At 36.9% G+C, this 12,030-nt stretch overlaps 1 protein-coding gene across 1 annotated transcript; it reads right to left on the bottom strand.

Annotated features, from left to right (window-relative positions):
* Positions 1 to 9,542: 9,542 nt before the first annotated feature.
* Positions 9,543 to 11,522, bottom strand: LOC145278245 (uncharacterized). The gene is made up of 2 exons (XM_080130534.1): positions 10,711 to 11,522; positions 9,543 to 10,341 (listed from the first exon to the last, which is right to left on the bottom strand). The coding sequence occupies exons 1-2, from the start codon at positions 11,520 to 11,522 to the stop codon at positions 9,543 to 9,545; spliced, it is 1,611 nt and encodes a 536-aa protein (XP_079986660.1).
* Positions 11,523 to 12,030: the final 508 nt, after the last annotated feature.

The following is a 12,030-nucleotide window of genomic DNA, read 5'->3' on the forward strand; positions in this document are numbered from 1 at the left end:
ATTCTATTTTGTAATTGTAAACCTTTTAAACGTTGGATTATGTAGGTGCTAAGTCTGCGGGAATTTAAACTACTTTCTTCATTTTTCTTTTTACTTTTCTTTTATTTTTACTCAAGCTTCTTTAGACTATATATATATATATATATATATATATATATATATATATATATATATATATATATATATATATATGGCTTAGAAAGTTAGGAGAATAGAGTAAATTCAATCCTATAAAAAAAAGACTTATCGGGATAACATAAAGCTCAACAAATTTCATTGGAGCTTATACATACACCTTTTTACATTACACTCTATATAATATGTTCCTTCTTTATCTTAGAATTCGATATAATTCCCCCTAACAACATCAATATTTTCATTCATTTTTTTCGTTCCTGATGAATACCACACTAGGCGTTGCACCCCATTATATTACCTAGCATCTTCTCTACTCTTCTGATGAGAAGCATTAGACTTCGAAATACCTTGGTATAAAGAGTCCCTTCTATCCCCAACTAAGTGTTTGTATACCTTTATTAAATAGATGAACCATTCTATATTCAGCAATATATAATTTTTGTGTCTTCATTTTCCAATCTTATTGTATTTCCTATATATATATATATACATATATATATATATATATATATATATATATATGAAACAACGCAGACCCCACAATTTTATTATACCATCCCTATTTAAGTTAAAACATACTTATCAAAGTATTCTTATGTACATCTATATCAAAAACACTTGTAAACGTTTTTTTTTTAATTTTTAAATTTTTTTCCATACAATTTTAATGAACCATTGTTCTGCCAGATCAAACATACCCATTCCTGTGTCTCGATACATCTTCTATCATTATATGTAATCAGTTTTTTAAAATAGTCAACCATATAGGAGCCTATTCGTGACCCCCCCCCCACACACACATTCAACTTTATATTATAATATATATATATATATATATATATATATATATATATATATATATATATATATATATATATATATATATGTATGTATATATATATATATATATATATATATATATATATATATATATATATATATATTGTCACATATGCCGAAAAATGAATATAAAAATAAATAAAAAAAAAAACAACAAATATTTGTCGCACATATGATAAGGGTAAAAAAAAAAAAAAAAAGGAGACATAATGATTTGAACAGATCAGCATGTGAAAGATAACAAAATAACACTTTTGCAAATAATATAAAAACAAGTTTATTAAAGATAAAAAGAAAAATTTAACGAAAACAAAATACATTCAAAATTATGGGGTTTGGGATATTTCTAAACATATAACATGAGTGAAAGTTTTGGAAAGAGATTAATAGCGTGAACTAAAAATTATGCGATACCACAAGGAAAAATTAAGTTTTATCGTTAAGTTTAATTAACTTCAGTCTGATAGGAGAAACAAAATTTACATTCACAGTTCCCTTTTTTTTTGTCTTCTCTCTTTTTTATTTCTTTTTTTGGTTTTGTCCTTTTTTTTTTTTTTTACAACTTGTTAGTAACGTATCCAGTTCGAGAGAATCCTTTTGTGGGGAGAGAAAGTTCAAATAATAAATTCACGTTTATTGCATTTTCTTTTCTTATCATCCGCTTTTCGTATTCATATCTGTCATTGATTTTCGAAAATAGTGTTCCTTTTTCCTCTGTTTTATTTTATTTGAGACGTCTCCTCTCCCACGGGAAGATGAGTCATCTCCCCTCCAACGACCAGTACTGGCGGAGTTCGCGGCAATCGAAGAAAGCGTGATCCGTAGTTTCTACGGCCGTTGTCCCACAACGGGGACAATCAGGCGACTCCAAAAACCCGGAACTGCATTGTATGTTGTTGAGTGGAAGTGCATTTCGGGCCAATCGCCAGGTCAGAGAGAACTCCGAATTGTTCAGATGACTCGAACCTGGCGCCCAGCTCCACGCGGAGCGGATCTCACTCTGCTGCCACACCAAACGCGCGCATAGTGGGTCGTCGGCGGCCCCCTTCACTAGATCCCTGTGGAGTTCCCTACGGGTAGCAGTCACAAGGTCACTGGACCTTGGTAGTCGTTTTAGCGCGGCTCGGCACTGTTCCTGGCCCGAAGGCCAAGAACAATAGAAAAAAAGACTTGCCTTTGTCAGGACAAACCGCATATCAAAAAAAAAAAGAAGTTATAAAGAAATACTAAGGACATTATCACATCATCGAAATGCGCGCGTCAGGGGAGAAATTCCCACCCCAAAAGCTAAGTATCGTTCGATAGCCATTCTCTCATATTTCACCCCCCTCCCCCTCAGCCCGCTCAGTGACAGTTGAGTTCTTTCCGTGAAATAATTTCTTTCCTAACCAAGCATAAAGGTGAAAGAATTGGAAAAAGAAAAGAAGAGGGAAAGAGAGAAAGAATATTGTTACCTAACTTTCATTTTGATTGTTCTAATGTTTGTTTCAACTGTGACTTTATGCGTTATCAAAAGAAAAGAGAAATCATAACCCCATCCCATTGTTTGCGACCCGACTTTCATTTTGATTATCCTGATATCTTGTTTTATCTGTGTCCTTATGTTTTGCCAAAGTTTGTGACCCGATTTTCATTTTGAATATTCTAATATTTTGTTTTAACTGTGACTCTGTGTTTTATCAAAAAAGAAAAGGAGAGAAAAGGAAGAGAAAAATATAATATATCTCCACCAATGACCCCCCCCCCCCATCCTGATCTGATGTTGTCTATGACTGGATTCTCATTATGACTGTTTTATTATTTTTATTTCCTTCATTTGCTTTTTTGTTTAAATAATAAATTTATATATTTTACCATTATTCATTTGGTATCCGACCTTTTTCATTCCCTGCCATCTTTGTTATTAAACGTGAATGCTATCGGGTAGTCCATGACGATTCCACTGATTCGAAACTTGGGAAATGCCATGCGGTTGTGATAGTATTACGGGCGGCAAAATTCCACACTTTTTCTTTTTCTTACGACGTGTATTTGGGCATAGAATTTCTTGCGAAATCCCTAACTCCTAGGCTAGACCCGGAACACGTCACAGTATGTATAGTAGGGTTTTTCCCGTTCTTTTCCTCCTTCTTGGATTCGAGCCTGCCTTCCTACTACCACTTTTTTTTTTTTTTTTTTTGCTCAACAGACGCATTCAAACACATGGGCAACGCCGGGCTGAAATGCTAGTATATATATAAAAGTGAAAGTGTCTGTCTGTCTGAGTCGGTGTCTGTGTCTCTGTGTGTACATTTCCCTACACAATAACACTGTCAATTTTCAGTCTACTGACTCGAAATTTGATATACATGGTACTGAGATTTGGGAAAATCTTTGTAATTGGTTTTCGGCCAGAAATTTGGCTGTTAAGTGGTCAAAGTTCAACGATTTGACTTTTGAGAACTCTACAAAACTCCTCCGCCAATTTTGGGTATAACCACTTGAAATTTTAGATATAGGTTCCTTGGTCATGGATCTAACTTAATAACTTAATTTGAGCCTAAAACAATAAATGTTAAAGGGTCATAATAGGGGTAAAAAAAATTTTAAATTTGACCTCTGCGGTCTCTACAAAATTACTCAGACAATTTTTGGTCTAAACATTTGAAATTTTACATAAAATGTATTCAAAGATAGGGCAAGGTTTTTAATCAGTTTGGGTCGAAAATTTGAGATATAAATTTATAAATCTATGTATGTATGCTTGCATGTCTGCCTAAAACTTTCGACAGAGGCGACGGATTTTCACAAGATCAGTATTGTTTTAAAGCTCAACCCTTCAGACGACAAATACCGAAAAATTGTCTAAAAATATTAATTTCTTTACCCTCAATTAGGCACTTTTCTACAGGGAAGGGTCGCTTTTTTTACCAATATTTTCGAAAAACATCTCTTTTCGATTGTCTAGCCTTAATTAGAACATACGTCAGTTCTGGTTTGCTGGTGGTCATAACAGCAAAGACTTCACGTTTTTTCCCCGTTCTTTTTCTCCTTCGCGGTACAGGTTCGAGCCTGCCTTCCTACAACCACCTTTTCTTTTTTTTTTTTTTGCTCAACACACACCTCCAAACACCCGGGCAACGCCGGGAACCCATGCTTATTTTTTTAATAAAGACACAAAATTGTTAAGAAATGCTTCATACACTTAAAGCTTAAAAATAAGTCATGTTGAATTGTGCGTCATGGCGTGCATACCAGCAATGATCTCAGTTGCTATGATAACAAACCTGTTTTAAATTAAAAAAAAGCAGTACATAGTTATATATAGATTACTATTTTAATGTATTTGTTTATATACAAAAGGCCTAAATAAGTTTCCAAACATTTTTTTTTTACACGGGCATTTAAAATTGTCATTATACTCTTGAAAATTCAGTATATTATTGCTATACATCTTATAAGATGACTGGCCATTTTTTATGATTTCAGGTTCAAATGAACAGCTACAGCAAGAATTGGAATACACCCTACTAAATCTGATTGTCAAATCTGGTGAATTTCAAAAATGCACTCTTGATGGGAAGACACTTTAATAGAACGATATGCAATCAAATTCTATTTTAAACTTGGAAAAAAATGCCACAAAAACGTATGTAATGCTCCAAACTGCTTTTGGACCATCTTGCATGAATCCAGCATCAATTTTTGAGTGGCATAAGAGATTCAAGGAAGGCAGGGAATATGTGAGTAATAGTGAGAAGTGAAGAAAGAGTAAGGAAGTCAGAACACCAAAGTTGATTGGCCAAATAAAGAATTTCATGGATAAGGACCGTCGTGTGTCTAGAGAGACAATAAGTGTACAGTTTGATGTCAGTGTGGGAACTGTACACACAATTATTTACTAGGAACTGAAGATGCAGAAGATTTGTGCAAAGTTTGTCCTAAAGGTGCTTCATCCTTGTCACAGACTATTTGACCAAGATAAGCATCAAGACAGTTCCTCACCCTCCCTATAGTCCAGACCTTGCTCCCTGTGACTTTTGGTTATTCCATAAGCTCAAGGAAAACCTTACAGGCTGTTGTTATGAGACAATTGAGGCGATGAAAGAGGCTGTGACTAGAGCCATTGACATGCTCTCACAAGAGGACTTCCATGGAGCCTTTCAGAAGTTATTGGACTAGTATAACAAGTGCATTGCAGTCAGAGGAGATTACTTTAAAGTGAACTAGAGCTTCATGTGTGTACTATCAATAAAAGTGCCCATATGAAAAAGGTCTTGAAACTCATTTAAGGTACTACGTACTATACACTACAAGAAACCCAGTAGTAATTGTACTGGAAACCGAATCATTAATATTTGACTAACCGTAAACACTTTCTCAAACCTAAGGCTGTGCTGCATCTCTACAAATCTACAATTAAGCTATGTATGGACTTGCCATGTTTGGGCTGGTAAATCTCTGCCCCATTTGAGGTTTCTTGATAAGGTGCAGGAACGTATCCGTAATTTGATTAGCCCCATCGTTTCTTCTTCTCTGGAACTTCTCTCTCACAGACGTGATGTTGCTAGTCTCAGTCTAATCTATTAGCACTATTATGTCATGTATTCTCCAGAATTGTCAGATATATTCCCTGTTTCCTTTGTTCCAGCTTGTTTGATTCGTTGATCTAGTGGTCTTTGTCAATTCACTGCTTTGATACCTCATTGTAATGCAGCTTCTTATTCTCATATCTCTTTCAAAGAACTGCTGATTGTTTTCCTCCTACCCACAGCTTTTGGCCTTTTCAAGAATATGATAAATAGGCATCTTCTGTCTTATAATCATCTTTTGTTCTTGTTAGCTTCTTACATCAATTGGTTTCATGCCTTGTCTGGAGCGATTTAAAAAAAAAAAATTAAAACTGGTATATATTAAAACTAGTGTATATTGTTTAATAATTTTTCATTTATAACAAAGAAATGTATGATCCTTTTGCTATGCAAATTATAAGAATCTCCTTGGGAAGTTTTTTCTTTTTTTGTTGTATAATTTTGAATCAGAAAAGCAAATTTTAAGTATTTTTTAAAATTAACTGGTCAATCACAAATAATAAAAATGATGTTATTCGGCGCACGGTGTAATACAGAAGCAAAAAAACTTAATTAGATTTATATAGATTTTTAAAATATTTTTTTAATGAATATTTCCCTATTAAGCTTTATTGTCTATTTGTCGTTGAAATGAAAGAAAAGAAAATGGACGCTAATTTTTCTTATCCTGTGGAAGAAAAATAATCCTTTAATAAGATAAATGCAAAAGTTTATTTCATTTATTGCTCCCATATTACCATAAAAACGATTTAGTTTTACTTAAGTAATAATACGTAAAGTGGACAAAGAATATGAAAGAACTTTAACTTGCTTTTTCCCGCTGTAATAACAACATTTATTTCCTAATTCTCCCGTCATGCATGACTTCTCGTTACAGCTGTGACGTCGCTCACATCTCTAACGTGCTCTCGAACGTCATCCATGTCTCTAACGTGATCGTCTTCTCTAACAGGCTCTTTCTCCTTCCTGTGACCTTTTTCTTGACAGGTGTCGTCATTTCGCATGCATTTACATCCACGCTCTGTTACAATAGTGCATAGGAGCATTTTTTTTTTTTTTACCACAAATGAACGTCACAAAGATATTTATTTAAATGCCTAATTAGCACAACTATTTTTTAAAACAGTTCGTATTAAATCAACGTTAGCGATTATTAATTTGTAATTTCATAGCTCTATTTTGTCTGTATATATGCAATAGTTTCATCAATATTAACAGTAAATGATTAAACTAATTTAATAAAAATAGATAACTTAATAAAATCTTTTCTTAAATTAAACTAACATCGCTCTCTAGAATTCTTACCGACAGGCATAATCGAGAAGAGAAAAGAGAAATAAAACTGTAATGCAATCAAAAGAAAGAAATCAATTCGTCTGAGCGATGGTGTGTGGGGGCGCTTTGGTTGTTGAAAATCAAATCAGTCACCCCTGAAGGCTAGAAGGGTGCATCTATAATATAAATCTTACATGTCTGTTTAAATGTATGTATGTATGTCTCGCAAAACTTTCGACAGAGGCGACGGATTTTCACAAGATTGGTATCATTTTAAAGCTCGGCCCTTCAGACGACAAATATCGAAAAATTGTCCAAAAACATTAATTCTTTTACCCATAACTGTCCACTTTTCTACAGGGAGAGGTCGCTTTTTTCGCCGATATTTTTTAAAGTCATCCCCTCTTTTCGATTGACTAGTCTTAATTTAAACCTACGTCACTTTCGGTTTGGCGATGGGTGCAGCAGCTAACGCGTCACGTTTTTTTTCACTTTCTTTTCCTTCTTCACGGTACGGGTTCGAGTCTGCCTTCCTACAACCACTTTTTTTGTTTGCTCAACACGCACCTACAAACATCCAGGCAACGCCGGGCACCCAGGATAGTTTAAACATAAATGCAAAATGTTTCGTCTACTGTATCAAAATAATCATTGAATTAAAAAATGTTGACACGTGTCAATAAAACAAGACTCCGACTATGTATTAAAATGAAAGACAAAAGGAAACAGAGATGTCACTATCTATTGAGAAACTATTTAGGATATGTCAACAAAACGATACTTCAACTGTGTATTAAAAGGAAAGAGAGAAAGAAACAGAGAGAGAGTGACGTCCCTATTCACATTCATTCTAGTAAGGAAAGAGAAAGAAACAGAGAGATGTCACTACGTGCTGAGTAACAACTTACTAGTACCAACAAAACAAGATTTCAGGTTTATATTAAAGGAGAAAATAGTAAAAATAAAGAGAAATCATTATTAACTGACGAACATATTACGGCATATCAACAAAACAAGACTTCGGCTATGTACTAAAATGAAAAAAAAAAAGAAAGAGAGACACGCCATTATCCACTGAGCAAGAACTTACGGCGTGTCGACAAAGCAAAACTTAAACCGTGTACCAAAAGAAAAGACAGACATTAACAGAGACGCAACAGCTTGCATGACGATAAAAACAAGATTTTAGCTGGAAAAATAGAAAGAAACAAAGAGAGACGTCACTACTCACTGAGCAACTATTTATGACGTGTCAACAAAACAAGACTTCGGCTGTGCATTAAAAGGAAACAAGGAAACAAAGAAATGTCATTACCCACCGAGCAATAACTTACGACTTTTCAACAAAACAGACTTAGCTGTGTATTACAAAAGAAGAGCGAAAAATAGAAAGACGTTACTATCCACAGAGTAACAAAACAAGACTTTAGCTGTGTACTACAAGACTCTGCACCTGATTATTTTATTACGTTCTGTACTGTCTCCAATGGACCGAACCAGAATAAGTATCTTCTGACGGTAACTATAACGAATTACATATTTTAATGCAAAGTGCTGCTAGATTAAAAGAGAAGAAATTGCCAGTCAGAATCAAAGATCGATTTGTCACATACATTGCTATTCATGTCTTTTTTGGAACATTTTCTACAGAAGTACTTTCATCAAACCCATACCTAATATTGTGTCTAACCTTCCAGAGAGGAAGTAAATATTTTTTTTTTTGTGTTTGTGTCACTTCTTTTTCTTCTAGGCGATATCAAGTCACCTCGTCCGACAAATTGTATTTATTGATATAGGAGACGTGACAGTTTATTTATTTATTATTTTATTTTTATTTTTTAAACAAGGCAATCCGATTTCACACACATTGCTACCTTTGTTTTTGTTGGTGTTTTCGCCATCGTCGCTGTTGGTGTGTCCTTCTGGTGTATATTTACAAGGTGACCGTGTTGCAGGTAGCATTAACGCTATGCTGAAACGGTCGCAATTTTCAAAGGGTCATAAAATAAATAAATAAACAAAAAATAGCGCGCATTCTTCTCTTCTTCCTCACAGTAAGTAGAAATAGCTATCCAATTGACATTGTGAAGCGAGGTGCTCGCTGGGCAAAACAACAAACAGCTCACTTAAAATTAATTTTTCAAAAACATTAATAAGAAAACAAATATTTAGAAAAATTAATTAAAAACAAATAATCAGACTTAGCTTGCTATAAGAGGTGTAAATTTATTTGCCCTGGTGTATCACACTCGTGTTTCTTTTGAGTCCAAAAAAAAAGAAGAAGAAATCCTTCCCGACTGGTCAAATGTTTTTTGGCGTTAAGTTGGAAAGAAACGATAAATTAATTTTCTTTAGAAAAGCCGTTCGGGTAAGGAGCGGAGTGAATAGATAAGAAGAATGTTTTTCTTTTTTTTTTGTGTGTGGTTTCACCATTGGAACCGGCACAGGGTGTGTCACGCACGCGCGACAGAGCGTGGCAGTAACACGTCTTACTCCTCTGGTGTTCGCAAGCAAAAAGAGGGCGAGAGACTCCTCGAATTTAGCGCCACGGCTTTTTTTGTCTTTTTTGTCGCTCTCCGGAAACGGTGAATGTTCAATGTCACTGTCAAAATTAGTTCCGGGGTAGACGCTACATACCCCCCTACTAGACAGTATGTCGAACAAAAGAAAGTGGAAAAGTCACTGGGTATACATAGCAAATCGGTGAGGACGTTGCACTCATCTGCCCGATCTGGTAGAAGTTGTAATTACTGGTGAATCAAAGTTTCCGTTCTGAACTGCAGTGTTTTGTGTCCATTTGCATGCTAGCACATCGTCATCCAGAATAGCTTTCTTCAGGCAATCAATACTGACTGAATCTCGTCTTCCGTCAATGTTGATAACGAAGAACTTTGAGTAGCATTTCAATACCTTAAAGGGACCGGAATACGGTGTTTGCAGTCGAGCTGTGCCTCCATCGTTCCGAACAAACACATGAGTCCACGGTTGTATGTCTTTGGGGACGTGAGTGCGTGTGTTCTGTATTCTCGGGGCAACGTTAAAAGGTTTCGATAAGTATTCCCTGACACGAGAGGTATAACTTGTTGGGTCAGGCATGCGAGTAGGAATGGTCGGTGCGACCATCTGTCCAGGGAGAGTCAGCGTTGTTCCGTAAATCATTTCGGCAGGCGTAAAGCCAATATCTGCTTTTATGGTGGATCTAATGCCTAATAGAATGAAGGGGAGGTACTCTGTCCACCTGTTAGGGTCGGAATGTGCTCTAATAGCTGCTTTCAACTGACGGTGCAGACGCTTGGTCATGCCGTTTGCCGCCGGGTGGTACGAGGTAGTCCTTATGGGTTTGCTTCCCAGTAGGCGAGACAACTCAGAAAAAAGATAGAAATCGAATTGTCTGCCCCTATCGGTTGTGATGGTGTGAGGTACACCATAACGCGATATCCAATGTGTAACCAGGGCTCGGGCAACAGTTTCTGCGGAAATATCTGCGATGGGGATGGCTTCAGGCCATCTAGAGAATCTGTCGATGCAAGTCAATAAGTATGTACAGTTTCTCGAATGTGGGAGTGGACCCACTAAATCTATGTGAACGTATTGAAATCGTGCCTCAAGGGTTGCGAAGGTAGCAAGGGGACTTTTAATATGCCTCTGTACTTTCGATTTCTGGCAAGGGACGCAACTCTTGGTCCATTCGCGAACGTCTCGGTTAATGGCTGTCCAGATGAAACGAGAAGTCACCAGCTTCTGCGTGGAACGAATGCCAGGATGTGACAAGTTGTGTAATTGAAAGAAGACAGCTCGCCTATGCTTAAGGGGTACATAGGGGCGTTCATGACCGTTCGAAACATCGCACCATATCGTCTCGTTGGAATAAGGTACTGGGACTTGCTTGAAAGTTGGATTTCCGGAGTGACGTAAGCGATTTAGTTCTTCGTCATCCCGTTGGTCGATGGCGATCTGATGGAGGTCGATCTTGTCGATCGCTTGAATGGCAGCGATGTGCATTCTCGACAATGCATCTGCAACTACGTTCTCCTTCCCTCTGATATACTTGATATCCGCAGTAAATTGTGATATGAAATCCAAATGGCGAGCTTCCCTGGGTGAGTGTTTTCCGGGTTTGGCAAGCAAAGCATGCGATAACGGCTTGTGATCCGTAAAAAGCGTGAAAGTGGATCCTTCCAACATGTAATTAAAGTGTTTAACTGCACAGTATGCGGCCAAAAGTTCCCTGCTGAAAGTGCTGTATTTGGTTTCAGCGTGCTGAAGACGCCTTGAGAAAAAAGCTAGTGGTTGCCAAGTATTATCCACTAATTGTTGCAGTACATCTCCAATGCCAACGTTGGATGCATCGACGCATAAAGTTAAGGGTGCATCTGGACGGGGAAAAACTAGCATTGTCGCTTCTGTTAATGCCTGCTTGACCTTATCGAAGGAACGTAATTCCGTTTCACTTAATGTAATCGTCTCATTTTTTTTGTTTTTATTTCTGAGTACGTCGGTTAATGGCTGTGCGATTTCAGCACAATGGGGCATGAAACGTCGATAGAAATTAATTAAACTGAGGAACTCTCGAAGTTTATGAAGTGAATGGGAGCTTGGTAATCGACTATAGATTGGACTTTCTCTGGAAGGGGACGGATACCTTTTTTGTCGATTAAATGGCCGAGAAACGAAAGTGAAAAAACTCCAAACTTGCATTTTTGGGGGTTAATAATAACGCCATAATCTGTCAATCTGTGAAATAACTGCTGCAGATGCTGTAAGTGTTCACGTTCTGATGCACTTGCCATGAGGAGATCGTCAATATATGCATAGACGAACCGTAGTCCTTGCAAAACTGCGTCGATAAAGCATTGAAAAGATTGCCTTGCATTACGTAATCCAAAGGGCATGCGTAAGAATTTGAAAAGGCCGAAAGGAGTTGTGATCGCAGTCTTAGAAACATCCTCTGGGTGTACGGGAATCTGGTTGTACGCGCAAACAAGGTCGATTTTGGAGAACAGTTTTTCCGTGAAGCGAGTTAGAAAAGTCTTGCAGATGCGGAATAGGGTAATTGTCCGGAGTAGTGCGACTGTTAAGTGCGCGGTAATCCCCACAAGGGCGCCATTCGCCGGCTGATTTTTTTGGCACCATGTGGAGTGGCGATGACCAGTTGCTAATAGAGGGTTGAATAATGCCTAAATCCAACGTGTGCTGAAATTCTTGT

The sequence above is a fragment of the Euprymna scolopes genome, chromosome 6, assembly GCF_053919585.1.
Source record: "Euprymna scolopes isolate OS-2025 chromosome 6, ASM5391958v1, whole genome shotgun sequence".
Lineage (NCBI taxonomy): Eukaryota > Metazoa > Mollusca > Cephalopoda > Sepiida > Sepiolidae > Euprymna > Euprymna scolopes.